The 22,385-nt window shown below is 34.4% G+C and overlaps 1 protein-coding gene across 5 annotated transcripts in view; it reads right to left on the reverse strand.

Annotated features, from left to right (window-relative positions):
• Positions 1-5,738: 5,738 nt before the first annotated feature.
• Positions 5,739-22,385, reverse strand: part of KDM5A (lysine demethylase 5A) — a 91,809-nt gene continuing 75,162 nt past the window's right edge. For 3 of the 5 annotated variants that reach the window (XM_074269312.1, XM_074269311.1, XM_074269315.1), the window contains 5 exons: positions 22,205-22,348; positions 17,234-17,393; positions 14,687-14,907; positions 13,167-13,577; positions 5,739-7,607 (listed from right to left, as the gene is read on the reverse strand). In XM_074269312.1, coding sequence (XP_074125413.1) covers positions 7,377-7,607; positions 13,167-13,577; positions 14,687-14,907; positions 17,234-17,393; positions 22,205-22,348 — 1,167 coding nt within the window. In that variant the 3' untranslated portion in view covers positions 5,739-7,376. The remainder of the gene's footprint in view (positions 7,608-13,166; positions 13,578-14,686; positions 14,908-17,233; positions 17,394-22,204; positions 22,349-22,385) is intronic. The other 2 variants (XM_074269314.1, XM_074269313.1) reach the window with 1 other exon arrangement.

The raw sequence follows: 22,385 nt of genomic DNA on the forward strand, positions 1-22,385 counted from the left end.
TTTAGTGTCAGAGAATGTGTTCAAATCACATGTCATCTGGGCCAAGTTCTACTTAGCCTATTTCCACATCTGTAAAACGAGGCACTAGACTAGACTAAGATTTCCCTTTTCTTGTGTGAGCTGAAAATCTCATATGGAGAAGACATGAGGAAGACCTGGTACTTTTTCACAAACTGATACTGGGAATTTGAAACTTTCCCCAACCTCTTGTAATTCCAGTGACTTCCCTGTGTTATTTATCCTGAACATACTCTATTTTGCTTCTTTCCCTCTCTCTGGCACTTAGCATAGTGCCCGGAATACTTTATTGATCAAATGATTAGGTCTTTAAAGGTGTAAATTCCTTTGGGATGAGAATACATACAGAATGTACTGTTCAGGATTATAGAATTTTTATAGGTAGAAGGCTCCTTTTAGAGATCACTGTATATATATATATATCCTATACAGATAGAAGTATTTCAATAAAATACCTCGGACGCTATCTAACCCCTTTTGTTCCTTAGCACTTTATATGATAGTCCAAGCATACCATTGCCAAGTATTTAATATTTTCTGGTAATTATCACCTAGACCCTTTACCTCACTTTAGATATGACTTAAAAGATTGAATGTCTTACTAAAGTGTACACACCTGACTAGAATCCATCTCTTTTATATCAGTGTTTTTTTCTGCAACATAATTTTTACTTGGGGAGAGGTGACTTGCTTACTTAGGTGATTATAAATTTTCCCAAGATTAAAAAAATTATCACTCTATCCAATTATTCCTGAGCAATCCATTTGGACTTCATAAACCACGATGCATCAGCTTGAAGCTATCCAAATCATTTCTGAGGCTCCTGTGATCTCCTCCTAAACAGCATACAGACTAGCCAACTCTCAATGGTTGGGGGTCCCCAGTGGTAGATTATAGTAATAACTGGCTTACACTTGCACAGTGTTTTAAAGTTGCAAAGTACTTTATCTCATTTGATCTTCAAAACAATTCTGAGATACATGTTATCCTCATTTTATAGATGAGGAAAGCCATTGACCACTAACTATGTGAATTCATTAAGGTAGGAATTCCCTCTATTGATAGTCAACCTAAATTGATGTGACTGGAAAAATCACCCACTGTGATGAAGTTTCCTAGGCTGGTCCCTAAGGGAGGATACAAATTAGATCAGACCAGAGATGGACTGTTTTTTTGTTTTTTTTTTAAACTAGATCAAAGATTTAGTAGGGAGTATAGGGAGGTTCTGATGAGTAGCTTCCAATAGTAGTACCAGTGCAGAATGATAACCATTTTGCAGTTTCATCTTACACATTCCCCTATACCACTGAAAGATAAAGGGACTAGCTCAGAAGAGGGACTTGAGCCTAGGCCTTCTGAATTCACAAAGGCCAGCTCTATAACCACTATACCATGTTGCTTCTCAATGAACTGTATTAAGCATATTGTTATTTCACTGATTAAAATGTGTCTCCGCAGGAGAAATGTCAAAAGGAATTCCAATGGCAATTTTAGTCTACGTTATGCATTTTATTACTTATCAACTCCCTAGTATATTCTGCCATGTTTCATGCATATGTACCTCATTTCTCAATTAAAATGCAAAGTTTCTTCAAGAAAGAGATTGTGCTTCCTACTTATTATACATTCTACACAGTATATATCATAGTGGTAGGCACACAGAAAGTCAATATATGTTGACTACTAGGGAATGCCCTAAGGAATTTCATTAGAGATTTTACTATCTTAAGAAAATATAGGCACCTAATTATTCCATGTAGAAAAGAAATTCCCTCACAACTAATAAAAATAGAGTACATTTCATTCTTATAATCAGAAGGTCCTTAGCAGTCCTATTATTTGTCTCTGAGATTTCTATGAGACCCCATATCATTCCCTTATATAAAGACACTTTGGGTCTGAATCCGTCTTGGGCATTTGGGAAATACAAATTTCAAAGGGCTTTTTTTTATCTCCTATTTTTATCCCCCGTGTTGGCTCACTGTAAAGGGACAAAGTTTCAAAGGAACAGAGGTAGAGTCATATATATATATATATATTTGTCATCTTATATATATTTGTCATCACCTGAACAGCTGATCTCTTCAGGTATCAAACCTATCTGTATTTTTGAAGACTGTTCTCAGTATAATATCAGCTGTTGATACCATCAGATTATCCAACACCTTTCCTAGCCACAGAGTGAAATGTGTTTGAGAACTCCTATTCATCTGTACAACAGTTGGTAAGCCAGTTTTCCTCACTCTTATACACTTTACATCAAACTATATCACATGTTAATAACTGTTACAAGTTGTAACCAGTTTGAGAATATAAGACTTTGAATGCACATCAAGCTTTATTTTCTTTTGGCTCTTATATGTAATAATTAATGCTCTCTAATGCCAAATTTTTCCTCAGGAAAAGAAAATTAAATATGTCCAGCTGATTAAAATAATAAAATAAGCTGTACTTATTATAAGGCACCAATAACCCTGTTAAATGAGAGCCCATATTATATGTAATAATATTCTGCACGTAATCTCTATGAAAATGTCCTACAATATTTTCCTAACCAAAGTATACTCCAACTACATAAAATATCTTAATTTTTTTTTTTTACTTCAGAGCTGGGTAGCAGAAATGAGGGGAGGAGTGAGACCTAAAGAAAGAGGGTTGAAGAGTAGGAAGAACATGGGAAAATGTAGAGAGGAGGAGCAACAGGAGTCAGAAACCAGGTTGTTTTAGAACATCCACTATTTCCCCTCTTCCTAATGCATTAAGGAAATGTGATTTGCATTGGTACAGGGAATACCCACCAAAAAATGACAAAATTTTAGATATTTTGAAGCAAGGCAAAGTATATAGTAAGGACTTCTGGCAACAAATTTTGTGGACCCCTAAAGTGTGCCACAGACAGTGAGACAAACACTGTTCTCTAAAAAGAATCACTTGAAGGATTATTAATAGGAAACATTCCATTATGGGATTGTTTAGACTGTAAAAAATATTTTGGTCTAAACTTATGATTTCAAGTAGGTTTAAGGAATTCCTTAATAGAGAAACTTTCATTCACTGATGCAAATCAGAAACACAGTTTTCTAAAGTCGCCTAAGGTTCTAAGAGATATTTTGCCCCCAAGAAAACAGCTAATATGGGTCAGAGGCAGGACATGATTTCAGGACTACCTCTATGCTTGGCCCTATGTCCATTATACAATACTACCTCCAAACAAGAGAGATATTATAATTCTTGTTTAAAATTTTTCATTTCTATTTTTATAACTTTTTTTTTTTTTTTTTTGCCCTGGACTTCTTTCATCAATATGAGGAACCCAAATGAAATCTCTTATCACTTATCTGTGGCATAAGACTTGCCTGTGCCTATAATGCACAATTATGTGAATTGCCCACAGCTAGTAATATGTTTGAGGAAGAATTTGAATGCAGGTCTTCAGATCTCTAAAATCAGCCTTGTAATCCCTACTCTACAGTACCTCCCTCTCATTAGCAATAAATTACCAAAGTATAATTCAGGTGAAAGGAAAATCTAACAATACCCAATCTTTCTTTCTAATTCCAAGCTGTAAATTTCTAGCTAGAAAAGACTTATTTTTTCTGTCTTATTACCTTTTACATTGTCTTACACAGAAAAGGTAATTTAAAATGTCTGTTGAATCTAAAAACAACTAGAACAGTAGAAAATAGACCAAACCAATCATTTTTTTTTGCCAATCTGGCAGTCAATAAATAAAACTCTATGTCAGTTGACATAAATTTTTAACAATTTCACCTTAACACAAGTTTTAGCCCAAACTCTTGATTTTCATCAACTCTCTTAAAAAAAAAATAGTTAATCAATCATCTTTCCTGCAAATGTAATTTCTAGTTTATTTTCTTTATTTCCAAAATAAAGAGATTACAGACTTGCGATCAAATCTTTCTTCTGAAGTCTCAGTATCCCTTTATGCTTCTTAATGTACTTTCAGCTTCTATCCTGTACAGTGATTTGCAGATATTTCTCATCTCAAAAACTATAAGGTACATGAACTCCCTCAGCCTTACACATGGTAGGTGTTCTATGAATGTTTGTTGAATTAATGAGATTTTGCTCAATTTCAAGTACTGATTTCATGCAGACTTATTTTTTGGTTGGGATACTAACACTTATAGAAATAGCTTTTGAAAGTGTTATTTTGCATCTAAATTCTAAAGTGTAAAATAAAAAAAAAAATAACATTTTCTAGAGTACAAAAGCAAGTAAGAACAGAACTGAGGCAACAACTAAAATCTTCTTGTCAATCTGACAGGTCCATCAACCTCCAGTGTGGTTTTTAACTGTTATTTTCATTTTTAAACTTTCCTTTTATACTGTTCCATAACCTTTGTCAAAATGGTTTGCAATGACAATTGCCTTTGAAAAGAAATAAACAAGCAAAAAGCTCAACTATGATGAACTGCCATTTTCTGTTGGCAACCATTTAAAAACCACGCTTTGATACCAAAGTTATCCATAGTGTTGAAGAATGATGTAAGCTGTAATATCAGTAAGTAGTTTCTTTTTTAAAAATATGCTTTAGTAGAATACAAAGATCTCTTAGCTTTTACTTCCTTTACTCTTCCCAAAAACTAGTCTAGTATGTGAACATTAATTTAACTTTTTGCTTCCCAATCTTGAAGGTCTAATGTGTAATCTAATTAAGTCAAGTTCTCATACTTTATTTGAGTGATAATCACATGGTTGTAAACAAAGGAATATAAATTCTTTTAATGTCAAATGATGTCTATAACAACTTTTTAGCAAGAAATCATATACGGCTGGAGGCTAGTTTGTTTCTTGTGAGTTTTCTGGGAATATACCCCTATATATATTACCTAGGGTCAGAACTCATTCTCTAGATTGCCACTCTTGTTGGCCCCACCACTTTAAAGGGCACAAAACTTCGATAATTGGAATACCAGACATTTTTATGGCCTGCTCCCAACAACTGAATTTTAGAGAGAAGTGTAAGAGATAGCGGAGAAAACATACATCTCCAAGGAGCCAGAGACATCAGTAATTATGGGAGTTCTTTTGATTTTTTTTTTTACATAGAGGGCCACAATAAGGAGACTGATAGAATTTCTCTCATATTTTAAGTTCTCAAGATTATTTTCTATTCCTGTCTTTATCTTTAATTAATCATCAATTATTTTATTTATTCCTCTCTATCTTTGTAATATTAGATTAACAACCTACAGCCCATAGTGAAAGTAGAGGGGAACAAAACATATAGTTCAGGTATGAACTCACTGCAAAATATCCACATATGTTGATAATTCTTAAATTAAGAATAAAGTATTTCAAAAAATAAAATATTCATCTACTAAATCTTGAAACAGTTATATTTTCCTTATTTGGGATTGATAAAACCTGAAAATATGAACTATTAATTCACAAGATTATAAAAAACAAAACAGTAGTATTGAGGGGAAAATGACTAAAATAGGTGGCATGCAATGGAAATGTTCTCAAGGAAACCAGATTTTATAAAATTTGTTTTATATAATCTTGTATTGACTCAAATAATAACCGGACAGTAGTAGCCACTCACTCTCTATTAAACAGAATGAGGCAAAAAAGGATGGAGGAGTTAATAAGCTTTTTTCAGGATACCTTTTAGTTCAGCTGCCGAAATGTCATAAATCATTACTTTTAGGACACGGAGAAGAGACGCAGAACAGTCAAAGACAAAACACTATTTTTAGGAAGGTTTTTTTTGTTTTGTTTTGTTTGTTAAATTTCAGCTCATCTTCTACATAGACTCTGCTCTATAACTCACCTATCATCTGTACAAGAAATGAAAACATAGTGGAAGGGAAGAGAATACAGCACCCTGGCCAGCTTCAGACATTCACATACAAAACAGCATTGACTAAAGTGAGACCAGCACTTCCCCAAAGACAGGGACAAATCCCAATACATGAAGAAAATGTAATTACCTATTTGAACACAGGCAAGATGATGGAAGGTCTAATTAGCCTAGTTTGGGAAAGAGTGACTGCTTACTCCTTGTACTACAAGGAAGGAATGAAGGTCCTTTTAAAAAGCAAAAAACAAAAACAAAAACAGCCCCCAAATGGGTTTTTGATGGTGGAAAACTGCATGTATGCTGCTGGTAATAGTGGTAAATATATATTTATATATGTATATTAAAAAAAGGAAAAATAATCTATTTATAGAACAGTCAGTAGTCAGAGACATTTAGAAAAAAGTAAAAACAAGTTCTTTTCTTTAAAAATGGATCGACTAAAATGACCTCATCACCTAGAGGTACCATAATCCTACATCTTCTGTCGAAGCCAGGGTATGATTCAGCATCATCTGTTGCTGCTTCTGGGCCAGAATCTGAAATAGCCAGTGTTTAGAACGGTAGATTATGGGTCAGGACTACAAGGTGAGCAGTTACATATGGTGGTCTTGCTTATGATCATGCCTAAAGCCTGGTGATGACAGGAATACTTGTAAAATAATGTTATCCCCAAAGCATGCACCATTGTGGCTCTGCAAGACAACCCTTCTGGCCTTTATTCCTTTTCTTTGTGTAGAATCCTGGGTCCATGTAGTTGTTCCTCTTCAACATGTAGGCCCAGGAGACTGGTAATTCTCAAAGCCAGTCTCTATAAGAGAAGCTGTTGCTCTTGGAGGAAATAAAAAATGCTCTTCTTTCCAAGATCCAGCCTAACATCTGAATTGAGATGGTATTCTCCACATTCGGTGGTCTGCCCCAGCTGAACGGAAGCTCCAGGTTTTCTTTTTTGGTACTCACAAGCACTAGGAATTGGTATAGGTAATGCTGCTTTTCCATCTGACTCCTAATAGAACCTGCAGATCTGCCCTCCCTTGAATGACTGTAGAATACAGAATTTTTACAAATAGCAGAAAGGGACTATGGTATTCTGACGGCTATCTTGCTGTCCCATTGAGGCAGACCCAAGGCACTCTGGTTCCACACATGCCTACAAACAGTGCTGCCATTAGGCTGTGAATCTCTAGCTAACACCTACAGGCCCCAAGCCAGATCCACACTCCAGCTGGATCAGCTACCCTACTGCTCAGTCAAGTCTCTGAACACAATGTAGGACACCCCACTCACGAGCAAACACTCCAGTTAAGAGAACGGCTGGCAGGCCAAAGGAGACATCTCTGCACAGATGGGCTGGTGCAGTATGTGGCTCACACAGTCCTACTGCTCAGAAAAAGCGAGGAGGGCTTTCTCTGCGGCAGGCCATTCATCTTTGGAAGCAACAACTCAGAGCAGATCCAAACCACCTTCCCTTGATGACAAGGGTCTCAGTGTGGTCCATTTCCCTCATGTTCTAAACTAACCAAGCTTCTGCTAGCTGGCCTCCTTCAGTTCCTCCACTGGTAGCTTGTAGCTCATTATGAAAGAAGGAGGCTGGGCCTGTCCTGGGCTACTTGGCCCCTGCTTCTTTGCACAGTTTATACAGATGTAATCTTCATTTTCTGCCATTTCTGGAGAAACACCCACACAGACTTGATGAAACCACTCATCGCAGCCACCATCACACTGTACCCAGTCTACCTGTAGGAGATAAGATTGAGAGGGCTTTAGGACAGTTAGCTATCCCTAGGGTGAAAGTAAAGTCAAGGCATATTACATAACAGGTTACTTTTTACACAACTATTGTTTCACAAGTATTTCTGTATGTTTTACATCCATTACTTCACTTTATCCTCACAACAATTCAGTGAGCTAAGTGTGACAAGCACTGCCCCCACTTTTCAGATAAAGAAGCTGAGATTTAGAAGAGTTAATTAACTTGTTCAAGATCAAATGGCTAGTAAATGGCAGAGTCAGTGCTTGAACCCAGGTCTTCTGATTCCCCAAGTTCACTACCATGATCTATTCACTATACCAATGGTTCCCAACCTGTAGGACAAGAACATCTGAGGAACTAGACACTGCAAAGAATTCAAGAATCCATGTGGTGCACTGATGTGACTTCTATCTTAATTTGGCTCCAAAAAGATATATGTGTATATATCCATTTGTGTGTATGTATGTGCATTCCATATGTCTTACAACTTTTCCAAATTCCATATTCTGCACATTTATAATAAAATAAAAATTTATTTTAAAAGCATTGCTAATTTAATAGATTTCGGTAGATGTCTATTTTTCTCATTCAATAAATAACAGTGCAACTGCTATCATACGGGGCATCTGTAAAATTTTTGACATCTAAAAAAGTCCTTTCTTCTCAAAAATGGGGAACTAATCCATAATATCAAGTTATCTCTTAAAAACAAAAACTGTTTAGATTATGATGGTGGAATCACTGAAAATCCACAGTCAATACAATCTCTATTTCTTTCTTCTTTTTAAAAAGGGATTAGAGGAAGCCAGGAAGCTATCTAAAAGTTAACTATACTCACAAAATTGGAATAATTCTCATGTGGCATTTTTCATTCATGAATATCTGTCATCAGCACATAGCTGATACATTCCAGATCTTCACCAGCCAATCTCTCACAGCACACATTGAGCACTAAAGTAGTATCATGATTCCATCTTGCAAATCTAATCCGAAATCCACAAAATTTCTGTTTCTCAGATCTGGTCTCTGTCAGTCTACCAGAACTATCAATATTATTTCACTTTTGGCCCCAACCCCTGGTGGCTTACCACTAGATCACACAGCTTCTCAAGTTTACTAATCTAATCAGAACTATTATCACAGAGCTCTTTAAGAAGAAAGACTATAGTAGTCATTGTTGTCATAAATATTAATTACTTTTATAGTTCCTTCTCAAATTAAATTCATTCCTTGTTCTCTATGAGAAGTCTGGCTTTTGAACTCAAACTGTGCAGCACAAAGATAAGTAATCAAAATGTGCCTATCCCAGCAGTAATATAATAAAGCCGAAAAAGGGAGTTAATCACTTCTGTGCACCAAAGTAAAAATAAAAACACTGTAGATATGTGATTTAAGAAGGTACTAATTGGACAGTAGGTAGATACAAATAGGACACACAAGAGGAGTATGTTGGCTATTTTGGCATCTATGGACATTTACTTTAATTAGAGGGATGAACTTTTATTTCTCTGAGCTACTTGAATATGACATTATTATCCTTTTTATGAGCAAACCCACAGACCTTTGCTCCAACTTTAATTCTCTTAACTAGAATAGTCTCTACTCATTGCTTGCCCAAATGTCAAATCAGTTATCAATTACCTACATTTCCATGTCCTGAACTTTTCTTGACATCTTATCCTATACTATTATATAACCACTGAGCCCCAGTTTCCTAAGGATCATACATACCCAAGTATAGATTCATCTATCTTTCTCTCTCAGCCAGGAGCAAGAGGGAAAGCAGTTTAGTTCTCTCTTTTTTTTTTAAAACCCTGGTAGATATACCTGCCCAAAGTTAAGATCTCTTATGACCTTTTTAAAGAACAAGGTTTCCTTTGAAGCATAGCTATGTTGATTACAATGAAAAAATGTTATATGCCAATTTATATAAATTCTTAATGTTGCTTCTCTGAAATTTGCCATATTTTGCTCTTTCAACTTTACTCCTTGTTTAAAAAAAGAATTTTTTAAAAATCCCATGACTACTCAGAAGTTAAAAGACTAAGAAGTTAATACTGTAAAAGAGTAAAAGTTCAGTAGGAGAAGCAGATGACTAAAAGCTCAAGAGTAGTGGTTCGAATTTCACTTTGGTCACTCAGTCATTAGATATTGCTTCAAATAAGTTACTTCCCTTTTCACTGCTTCTAATGGAATTAAGAATATTTACTACTTTACAGAGGCATCTGAACAAAAAAACAAATAATCTTAAAAATGTGAGGTACCCAAATATCATTGATAATAATAAAGAAGAAATGTTTGACTTATAGCGAAATGGGAGAAGGGGAACAACCTACAAGAGAAAGCAATATGGTAAATAACACATCATCCTTTCATATTTTTAATCCAAAAATAAGTAAGAAATTTAAATCTCCTAGGACATAATGAATAAATATTACTCCTGGAAACAGGAATAAATATTTGAATAGTATCAAAGCAAGTTTTAATCTCTCAAAAGTTCTTTATATATTTCATTTTATGACCATTTTCTAATGAAAATGTTATTATATAATTGCTATATCTAAATGTTAGGAGTAAGATACTGAATGATCTTATCACAAGTACTTAAAATAAATATTTTATTACCACTGAATTTGTAATGCCCTAAAATTAAGTCATTTAATAGCATAAGTAATAAATACTCCCAACTTAGTTACTAAAATTTTCAACCAAAAAGCCTCATTTTTTTCTATACATTTCTGTAATCTTCATCATGATGACTTATTTTTAAATTTTGAACTTCTAATAAAAGGAAACTGGAGATCTCACAACTAGGATTATCTATTCTAAAGCTTACTGACAGCCAGAAAAGACAACTATGTATAAAAACATTCATGGGGTATTATTTGTAATAACAAAATCTGGAAATAAAATGTGTTAATCAGGGAATGGTTGAGCAAATTCTGACAAATAAAATTAATGGAATCCTATGGCCCCATAAGGAATGATGATTATAAAGAATCTGCTTTAAAAAAAAAATGGATATACCCTTTGACCTAACAATACTACTTGTAGATCTGTTTCCCAAGATGATCAGGGAAAAAAAGGAAAGAATCTATATATCCTAAAATATTTATAGCAACTGTCTTTGTGGTAGGCAAAGAACTGGAAACTAAAAATATGCCCATTAAGTGGGGAATGCTTAAACAAGTTGTGGCATATGATTGTGATAAAATACTGCTGCAATATAAGAAATAATAAGCTGGTAAATTTTAGGAAAACATAAGAAAACTTGTATGAAATAATGAAAAGTGAAATGATTAGAACTAAGAAAATGTTCCAGCAATGTTAGTCAAAGAATAATTGTGAACCACCAAGTAATTCTGAGTATTCTAAATACTCAAATCAATTAAAAGGGACCAATAAAGGAAGATATTATCCTCCTCCAAGAGAAAGGAGTGATAAAGAGAAATTAGTATGATTTTACATATATTTATAAAGCTGTGGTAATGGTAGCCTTCTCTAGTGCAAGGTGGGGAGGGAGGAAGGGAGAGAATTCAAAAGTTAAAATATAAAACAAAAAAATTAAGTTAAATTACAAACAAAACAAAAGCATAGAAAGACATGTATAAAGTTATACAAAGTAAAGAAAATAGCTAAAAGAAACATAAAAAGTAACTACAACAGTGTAAATAATACGTCAACATGTAGGTAACAAAGCTCTGCTCAACCTGTCAAGAAATTTATAAATATAAATAAGAGTTGAGATCATGCCAGAGAGTGAAAATAAAGGTGGAGTCGAGATTTCTTCTTTTAAATTCATCGACTCTAAGACCATTGCAGATTTGGCCTCTAAAACAATCTCTGGTTTTGAGTTAAAAAAAAAATAATAATAATAATAATAATAACCCTAGCCTCCAGGGTTTACAAGATTTAAGCAAGGGGTTGAAAAAGATAACATTTCATTTAGAGAGTTAAAAGTACACATTTGGAATCTGACAGAAGGCACAAGTGAGTGTATAGTTTTATAATTCTACTTCCATCCCACCTCAATATCAGCCCACTAAAAAGTACAATTTTCTAAAGTAGCTAATTCATTATCATTTTGGTTCACTGATAAAAGATTTAGTCCTGAGGTTCACATAATACATTACAGCAAGACAGGACAAGCACAAAATCATACAAGAAAAGTTGGATGAGATCTCAACCCATGCCTCAAAGAAAAAACCCTTCCATAGCATCTCTGACAAATGGTTCTCTTGCTTTCATTTAACAAAAAATGGGGAAACTCACTCTTCCCAAGGCAGATCATTTCCCTTTTCAACAATTCTAACTGTTAACAAGGCTTGATGTATATACATGATATTGATAAAATCCTTTTGGAAAGCAATCTGATAGCACGTTAAAATAGTTTCATTTTCCTAAATGATAAATTACTCATAACTTTTGATTCAATAATCTTGTGATACATATGCCCTAAGAATATGAACAAAAGGAAAGCGCTGAGCTAGCTATTCAAAGATACCTATAATAGTATCATTTATGTACCTTCAAAAACACCAGAAAATTTCCTACAGAACTGGAATGAATGCTCAATCTGGGATCTGAGAAAGTGAATGTGAGTCTTGGTTTTGCAACTTTCTACCTAAGTGATCTTGGAAAAGTTAACTTACCTCTCAATTTCCTCATCTGCAAATTATGCTGTTTACTCTGTGATCTCTTAGGTTCCTTCCAACTCTAAATTCTATGATCCTAAAACCCTCAATGTACAATTTAGGAATGACTAAATCAATGTAATGAAATAATACATTGCAAGTGAAAACAACAGTCAAGGGGCCAACATAGTATAGTGGAAAGAACTCTGCCTCTAGACTCATGAGAACTTGGGTCAAATCCCACTTCTGATCTTTTGTGACTGGGATTAAGTCACTTTAATCTGTCTGAGTTTCCTCATCTGTAAAACGAGGGAGCTGGATTAGGTGGCTCCACCTCTAGATTTACAAACCTGTGAACAATCACGAAAAATATAGATACATGGCATAAAGAACAAAACAACAAAATATCAGCACACATTTGTGACAACTATAAAGAAAGAAAAGTTAATATAAATACAGGGGTGAATAGACAAGACAACACAAAAGAGAACAAAGGGAGGAACTGTTAGATTTGTTATAAATACCTTTATGCTAAAGACTTTAAAAAAACCTGAATGTTAAGATTAAATTTAATTGATTTTGTAATTAAAACTACATTCACGATGATTTATAAAATAAAACATGTTGCATGCCAATAGTTGTATTGCTTGTCCTTGCATCTGCCTCACTATGTTCATTTAATGTATTCTAGTTTTGTTTTAATTAGTGAAAGACTTCTACTGGATGTCATCCCAGTAGTCTAGATGCCTTACAATTTACCAGGGATTATTAAGGAAAAAAATGCAGAAACCAAATTATTTAGAAGGCCAATTTGGGCTGCACCAAGAACAGACTATCATGTTACAGCTATGCTCTCATAAACTCAGCCTTTAGAAGTCAAAATTCTTCTTCCTCTCTGACATCTGGTTGAGTTAGGGATGAGCTAGGATTTACCTTGTCCTTACAAGGCCTCTGGCAATTCTGTGCTGCACAAACTGCATTTTCGTCATCTGACTCCTCAGCTCCTGACCAATCATACTTTGAGGGGATATCTAGCACCTTCTTCTCTCTCTTCTTCTCAGTATTTTCCTTTACAAGTTCAACCTTGGCTGCAGCAGCTTTTTCCCTCTTTTTCTTCCTTTCCTCTTCCTTTGCCAGCTTCTTGGCCAATTTGTTCAGCTCCTTTGACTTATCTACACTCATCTTCAACTTCTTCTTTTTTGGTTTGTCCAGTTTCTTCAGTTCCTTGGACCTTTGTTTCCCTTCTCCAAAAAGCTGTTCAACTTTTTCCAGTTTTCGTTTTCTCTTCTTCTCAGAAGAATCCTTTCCTTTTATTCTCAAAGGTTTTTCTTCCATACTGTCATCCTTTAGAGAGATAAGATTAAAAATTTTGTGAAAATCAACAGATTTAAAATCAGAAAATTTTAAATTCTACAATATGGAATTTTAAAAAAGCAATCAGGAATCTTGAGTCAAAATTAAGGATTGAATCATAATCAAAGATTAAACAATAAAACATGCCTCAAGTTTTTGGATTTCCTAAAGAAAAAAAAAATTTTTAACTTAAAAAAAAAAAAAAGGGACCTAAATGGACTCACAAGCAAATTAAAAAAAAAAAAAAAAAAAAAAAAACTTAAAGAAGTAACTTCAAATTACATAGATGTTTTCAAAACATAGCAAGACTACCTAATTCCCTCTCTGAGAGAAATATGTTATTGATCCCTAAACTGTCCAAAAATATAATTTGAAAAGAAAACCATGGACCAATATAATTAATGAATAAAAAGCAAGCATAGAAGGAATGGAGGAAACATGAGATAAGATTAATAATCATTTGGAAGATATGTGCAGAAAGTCTGGAGTATTAAAGTAATTCTTATAGAGTGAAGCTTTGAAAAACTAATTTAAGGAATTTGAAAACTAGACTGGAACTAATTTAATGAAGACCCAATTTCTAAACTAAGTACAGACAAAAATTATAGTACAGTTTTCCAAAGAATGGCAGCTAGTGATAATATTCCACTCCTAATAAAAGTTTTTCTCTTCTTTCTCTCTCTTGCCTCTCTCCCCCAAGTATGCTACTCTTTTTCATTACATCCCTTGCTTGTGTTTTAGGCCCCAGCAAAGCTTGGTAATATGGTATAGTCAGTGTCACACTTGAGACAGGAAGACAGGTTCATAACACTCTTCTGATATTTAATAGCTGTGATCTCATCAACAAGTCACTTAAGTTTTTTTAAGCCTTAGCTTCATCGTTTGCAAAGTGAAGACTATAATACTTTTAGACCTACACAGCCCAGGAATGCTGAGAGGCTTAAATGAGATAATTTAAATTTATGTAAAGCACTCTGCAAACCTTCAAGTACCATATAAAAGGTCAGTTATTATTAAGGGTTTAGCACCATTGGCAATACTCAGTATTCATAGGAGTGTTAATATCCTATTTTGAAAGTAAATTTTAGATTAGTATCTACCTCCATGACATGAAGGAATCTATCCTCTGAGGGTGGATGTGTGGCTTGTAAGATTCGCCAGATGTGTTGAGTCTCATCCAGAGATACCTCAAGGAGATCACCAACCATCATAAGTTCCTCTAATTGGGCTTTAGCGCCAGCTGATAACTCCAAGACTGGAGACTCCAAACTTCGGGGCACCAAAGGACTCTTTCTGGGTTGTTTCCTTGGGGTACTGGAACCTGTGCAAACAGAGACAAGTTAAAGAAAGAAAAACTACAAGAAACCATATGTATGATAGAAATTTTTTGCAGTGGAAGTCTTAATCCTGGTAGCAGCATTAGATACTACAAATGTGATCATATATTAATGCAAAAATAAAATATGAAATACATAAAATGACCTTTACCCAAATACTTTATATTCACAGTTCCTCTTATATAAAAATGATTATTAAAACAAAGATTCTCAGGATTTTGAAACTAGTTCTTTTATCATAAACAAATACAGAAATCTGTTTAATATATCTTTGCCTATCCCAGCGATGTAGTTATACTTCAAAGTAAAGTATTTATCCTCCAAATAGAGATAAAAAGATGTGGGTGACCTTCTCTACTGTACTGGTTATCACTATAGAGAAATAAAACACACATATCTAATTGAGGTATAGCCTAAGATTCAGGATGCTATAATTCCAAATCAAGGATACAGTAAACCATTTTCATAATTATATATTAAAGACCAGAAAGCAAATTACTATTGGGTACTACTTTCTACGATCTGTGATTAATATTGCTAATATTCTTTGTAAAACAGATAAATGGATCCTGAACCTTCAAAAGCACCTCAGGAATTTTTTCAAATATTTATTACTGTGTTCCTCTAATTTTCCTTATGTAAACTGGGGAAAAGGTAAGTGCCACAGCACATATACAAAAAAGTTATCAGCCTCATACCTAATTTACATCTACTTTATAATTAACAATTACTTAGCCCACAAAATGCAAGGCCTAGTCTATTAGGTTGTTTCCTTCAACTACAATTTTGTAGTTGATGGAATTTAACAAGATGAAATGTGGGTTCTAAACATGGGCTTAAAATTTTCTGTAAGAAAGGAGCAGCTAGGTGGCGCAGTGGATAGAGCACCAGCCTTGAATTCAGGAGGACCCGAGTTCAAATCTGACCTCAGACACTTAACACTTCCTAGCTGTGTGACCCTGGGCAAGTCACTTAACCCCAGCCTCAGAAAAAAAGGGAAAAAAATTTTCTGTAAGAAAAACAGCTTATGTGAAAAAGACATGATGGTTTTAACTGACCCAAAGCTCAGTAAATCAGCATTACCAGTTTATTGATGTGGTTTAAAAAAAAAAAAAAAAAAGAAAGAAAGAAACCCTATATTCTGGAAGTACAATTATTCTTATTAAGGGAGAAGACAGTCCCATTGAATTCCACACTGGTCCAGAATACTGTGTTGAGTTCTGATTGACATATTTTAACCAAGAGAATCAATAAATTTATAAAGCATGTCCAAAGCAACTAGGACAGTGAAGAGGTCTGGAAACTGTCTTACAAGGAAAGGAAGAAGCCAAGAACATTTAGTTACAGAAAAGGTACTGCCCTCAAGGAATGGAGTCAGGAAGTCTAAGAATTAAAAGAGAGCAGTTAACATATATACTACCCAGGATATAGCACTCTCCAAAATCTATAAAGAAATAAGGGAGGAGGGAAGGGGAACAGGGAAACAAAGGGTGAGGGAAGAAGACAAGGGAGGGATCTTTGGGTAGGAGAGGTTAATAGTAAGTTAGGAGAAAGCAAAGGGTCAGCAGGGATAGGAAAGGCTATGTGTATGTGGTGGGGAGGGACGGGATGTATGTATATGTATTTGTGTGTGTGTGTGTGTGTGTGTGTGTGTGTGTGTGTGTGTGTGTGTGTGTGTGTGTGTGTGTGTGTGTGTACACACACGTATACATAAATATATCCTTTCTTAACAATAGCCTATTTGGAGATAGGATGAGATGGAGATGAAAGGGGGAAAAAAGAATAAAGTGTGCAGCAGAGAGCAAAAGTAGTAAAAATAAGATGGACACTCATGAATATAATTTCTTCTGCTAAAATATTTGTGTGTGTGTATGTATACTTTCTTGAACTGGTAATTTGCTGTTATATATTTTGATCTTCCCTGATGTTCTGCTGGGCACATGACAATATTCTCTTTTGTTTTATTTTGCATTTTATTCCTTTTCTATTTTTCTTTTTTCTTATTCTGGGTTTTTTTTTTAATAAAAGAAAAAAAAGAGGGCACTTAGACTTATTCTAAAATTCTATAATATTATAAATTAGAATTGAAACCTGATTCACTTTCACTACATATTCTACCTGATATGTCCTACCATTTGCCAATAATTCAAGGATAGGCAAACTATTCAGACTAGGAATCATATTTAGTACATTGAACAATAATTAACAATTTATAAAGCACAATTTTGATCAACTTTAATCAAAACAATGTTTTTCTTTTTTGGCTTTAGGCTCATCTCCTCCCCACATATAAAAACAAAGGAATAATACCTTGAGTACAACTTTTTGAAGCAGATGAATATGCATGTTCAGCACAGAATGATGGTGCTGTCCACATATGGGTCACCACCTCCTCAGATTTAATGGGGATCTCTTCGTCGCAAAAGAGATTGGGTTCCAAGCTACTAGAAGACTTTACACTGGCAGTATCCTAAAGAAGAAACCCAGAGAATGTAAAGGTAAATAAACAGCTTATGACTAAATAGTTAAATTAGATGATTACAGAACTATAGCTTCCTGTAGAAAATATCAATAATCTATCACTGCATATCAAATTTACAGCTTTGTGTAGCCTACTAAAAATAAGCAATTTTTGGAGAAGAATGGAAAGTTGTATAGTATTAAGTAAAAAATAACAACAACAAAAAACCCAGCAAACCTTCAAAGATCTGTATAAAAGATCTAAAAGCATACCGATTTCTATACCTTACAATACAATATCATTGATATTTCTGTGTGAGGTAAAGAAATTGTTAAAATGTAAGAAGAAATGGTTTCATTTAAAAGAGGGAGTAATATTTTGATATAGTCTTGGAGGATGGGGAATTTACAGACAACAGCACTGTTCTGCTATTTTCATTTACTCTTAGTACAGGTTCTATCTGTTTATATCAAAATCACATCAAAAATTTTAAAAACCCTAAAGCCACAGACTGTGCAGCAGTCAAAATATATTTGATGAGTAGGAGAGTTTAGATTATCTTGAATAATCTTAACTTTAACATTGGTGGAAAATCATTAAGTAGTTATAGAAAAGAACACTTGTGAGAAAAATCTATAAAAGTGATTCAAGAAAACAATGTCCCGTTAATTCCACTAAAGAAAGAACATAAAAACAAGAGATAAAGAATTCTCCCTATATGAGTGTTGTGCCACAGTTCCCTTTTATTGTCCTGACTCAGTTTCCCTGAATTGTTCTGCCTCAATTCCTAATTGTTCTGCTCAATCCTGCAACACCACTCTTCCCTCCTAATCATCATGATTCCAATAAGGAGAAAGACCTTCTGTCTTAGAGACATCATGACCCCAGACCTTCCCCTACTTATCAGAATGTCCAGTGCCTCCCCCTGTCAGAACCCTATTGATAGTCCTTTGGTATACCCCTGGCTTGGTATACCCCTGGTCCCTTAGAGCCATGTGCACATATACTTCAAGGGAAGCTCACGAGCTGCTGGATGCTGGATTCTTGGGGACGATAGTCTCATTCAGCCCTGGGACCAAACCATGGATCCATTTGGTCCCAGTAAATCTCTCCCTTTCAAATAAAATATTAAAAACTCTCTAATCTCTATCCTGCCTCAGTTTCTCTAGCATTACATGAGAACTTAACTTACAAAATTTCCAACAAGGGAGAATGTACAATTCCTTCCTTATACTCCAGGGACTTCTTATCAACAATTGAAAGTTATTGTCTCTTATCTGACTGGCTTTACTCATTTCTCCCATTCTGTGGTGGGAGTTTCTGCTAAACTTTCAAAATGAAATGACCAAAAAAGAATGATGAAAATGAAAATGGAAGAGAGTTTAACAGAAATGTTTATTAAAGAAATACTCTCCAGAGGAAACACTTCAGCCAATCCTACATAATGAGTAAGACTAACAAAGCTGATTAAAAGACTGAATTGTATCTCTATGAAAGGCATGTTTACAAATGCTGATGAACTTACTGGTGAACTCCCTAAAGTGGTTCATCCATTTTAAAAAGCAACTGGTAGTTTGATCCTAAGAGCAGAAGGGATTAAGTATTTATATAGCACTTACTCTGGGTCAGGCACTGTGCTCATTAAGCACCTCCCTACAACCATGTGGAGTGGATGCTTATTATTTCATTTCACAGTAAACTGAGACAGAGGTGAAGTGACTTGCCCAGAGTCACACAGCTAGCACATCTTCCTGACTCCAGGCCTGAGACTCTTATTTCCCCTGTGGCACCCAGCTGCCCTAGAAGCCTTATATCCCTATCTAAGACAAATCAATACTTTTTAACAAAGAACAAGAAATAAAACAAATCATTTACATTTCTCACTCTACTTCCTCCCTTTTCTTTCCCAGAGTGACTTATCATAACAATAATTAAAAAAGAAAAAAAATTTAGCAGAATGAAAGCTATTGAGAAAAGTCTAGCATTATCTATAGTGTTTCACATTCATAATCCCCGCTTCTTCCAAGAAGGGAGGAATGAGGATTGAAGGGAGTTAGGATGGATGAGAAACATCTATCTTATTTGGGATCATGCTTAAAATCATATTTTTACTGCATTCAGTAAAATTTTTTGTGGTAGTTTTTTTTCCATTTAAAATGTAATAGTCATTGTGGAAAGTTTTCCTGGTTCTATGGACTTTACTTTGCATTAAATTCAATCTCTATATTTGTCATACTCATTCTTTCTTACAACAATGTAATAATATTTATTAACATTCAAGCATTCTGCTATTATAGAAAGTGTAGCTATAATTATTTTGGTGTAAATGGATAAAGCCTTTCTTTTTGTCATCTGTCATATACCTTAGGTATATACCTAGCAATGCAATTCTATAGATTATCAGCATGTGTCAATGCTTTCACATAATTCTAAATTACTTTACAGAATGATTAAACCAATTCACAATTCCAAAGAGTACATTACTATCCCTGCCTGTCTTCCTATGTAAAGTTAATGGGAAATAAAGTGAAGCGAAACAAGACACAGAAGAAACCTTGATAGGGCAATTTGAGAAATGTCATGACAGTTGTGGTCAAAATGACTGATCAAAATTCTATTTCTGCACAAACCACTTGAACCTTTTTCTCAGATGAATAAAAGGCCTTTTCCTTAAGGGAAAATATTAAACTCAAATCATTATGATCTAGAAATTATGACTACAAAAGAAGTCACCAGTTTGATGCCATGGCTTCAGTTTTATAGCCAAATGTTTCACAGTGCAGAATTGTCAAATGAAACCTCCACTACATAACAAGTATTCACTCAACTAGCACATGCCTAATGGGAACAGAATAACAAAGTAAGAGTAATCCTAAAACCCTAATATTCTTGTCACTATTCTGCCAATATGCTAAACCTTCAAAAGTATCACTAACTCAATCACAATCTGAAACTTTTTGATACCTTCCTCCCAAAAACCAGGAAGGAAATTTAGCAAAGTAATCATCTTAGTCAAGAATAGCATAATCTTAAAGTTAACAGAACTTCAGATTATCCAATTCAATACATTCCACTTAAACCAAAACAATGCAATACCAATTAATCCATAGCTCATCTGAATCAACTGAGCCAAAACTTATCCATGGCATTAATCATACAATGACCAACTAAGGGTTTTTCTTTTCAGCTTACCAAACTGCTTCAAAGCAAACTTCATTGCTTTATCTAGCCACTCTATGTCATAGATGATCAGAGCTGCTTAGCTGCTATAAAACATTACATAATGCCAAGTATGACTCCTCTGGCTTCAGTATTAAAAGAAATTTATCAGATCTGGTCTAGATGTTAGCTTTTTTCCCCTGAGTGCAGTTGAACTGGCAGGAATATTAGTAAAGGACTAACACATTAATGAGTGAAAAAGCTTTTGTTAAGGGCTTAGTATGTGCTAAGCACTATATTAACCCCTTCTACAAAGGGTTTTTTCCCAATATATAGCAGAAATGGTCTTGGATTTCTAGTAAATGACATTCTACTCCCAAAATACATATAGTTTGTGAAGTCCTATATCATTTACTACAATTATTAACCTCTATAGAATCTGTGTTCATTATGTGTGTCTTAAGTGGATAGATATTTTGGCAGTCCAAGAAAGCAAGAGTTAGACACTGAACCAGAATCTGAGAGTTTGCTAAAAAGTCACTATCTCAGGACATCTATATATGAGTCAAAGTAATGACTTTAATGGCAAGCTATCATTAGTACAAGTCTGAGCTATTAAAATGGAATGGCTTGGGAAAAGATCCTATCATTATTCTTGACTTCTGTGATCATGGTGCTCAGGTTTACTTACACTAGCAATCCAACCTTCATCCATACAAATGAAGGTTCTTTCATGAAAAATTATAATTCAGGTTTACTTCATGAAAATTATTTTCTAGTAGACATATTTATAGGGACACACATGTGATAGTTTCAATTTTATTGCAGATGGAATTCACATTACCCAACCATTCTATACAATGAAAATAAAAGGGAATTTAATAGAAAGGAAAGAGAGAAGAAAGAAAGGAGGGAAGAAAAGCAGGAGGAAGACAGGAAGAAAAAGAGGGAAGGGAAGAAGGAAGGAGGAAGGGAAAAAGAGAGGTAGAGAGGGAGGGAAGTAGGAAGGGAAAGAGGAAGGAGTATTTGGAAGTTCTTTGGAAGGAGTATCCTGCTTCAAAAAAATAACAGTTCTGGATTGTGTATAATTATGAAGGCTTATTTTGACCTAGCAAATATTCTTTTCAGACATAGATGCCACAACTAGTTTTAAAAAATTAAGAACTAGGCAACTTGTGTTAATAAATAATGAAATACAATTTAGTGTAATACTGACATTCTAAGAGGACCTTGTCACCAACAATGTGTTGTTATTCCAAACAATAAATTTGGAAATGCATATGCTGATGTCAATATAATCATTGAAATAATATCATTTTTTATATATCCTTACTATGGGACTAGATTGTATCTATCTTTGAAATAATATATAACTTGCATTATGAAAATAGGATCTGAGTAAGAGGATCAAATAATTGGACTAGGTCTTAGACAAAATTGTGGTAAATTAGCCTCACAAGTTTTAAGGAACTAAAGTACATGCTTTCCCCAGAGTGTCTAAATATCAAGTATACAAATAACTTTAAAAATCAAGGTTTTAAAAAGATAGCATAATTGTGGGGTACTCAAATGAGAAATTAATTTTTCACCTTTAATTATCATTGTTGTCAGACTATTTAACATGTCTAGTTGATAATGTTTAATATGACCTACTTAATTACCTTCATGTCATATCCATATGTCTCCCGAATATCTTCATCAGAATCTGTCTCTTCATCATCATAGTCCATGGTTTGCCGAGGGGAAGATGACACACTACTTACAACCCTATTAAAAGCAGACTGCTGGAAGCCAGGCAAGTGTCCCTAAGTATAACAATATCAGAATGAAGAAAGAAGATTT

The sequence above is a fragment of the Sminthopsis crassicaudata genome, chromosome 5, assembly GCF_048593235.1.
Source record: "Sminthopsis crassicaudata isolate SCR6 chromosome 5, ASM4859323v1, whole genome shotgun sequence".
Taxonomy (NCBI): Eukaryota; Metazoa; Chordata; class Mammalia; order Dasyuromorphia; family Dasyuridae; genus Sminthopsis; species Sminthopsis crassicaudata.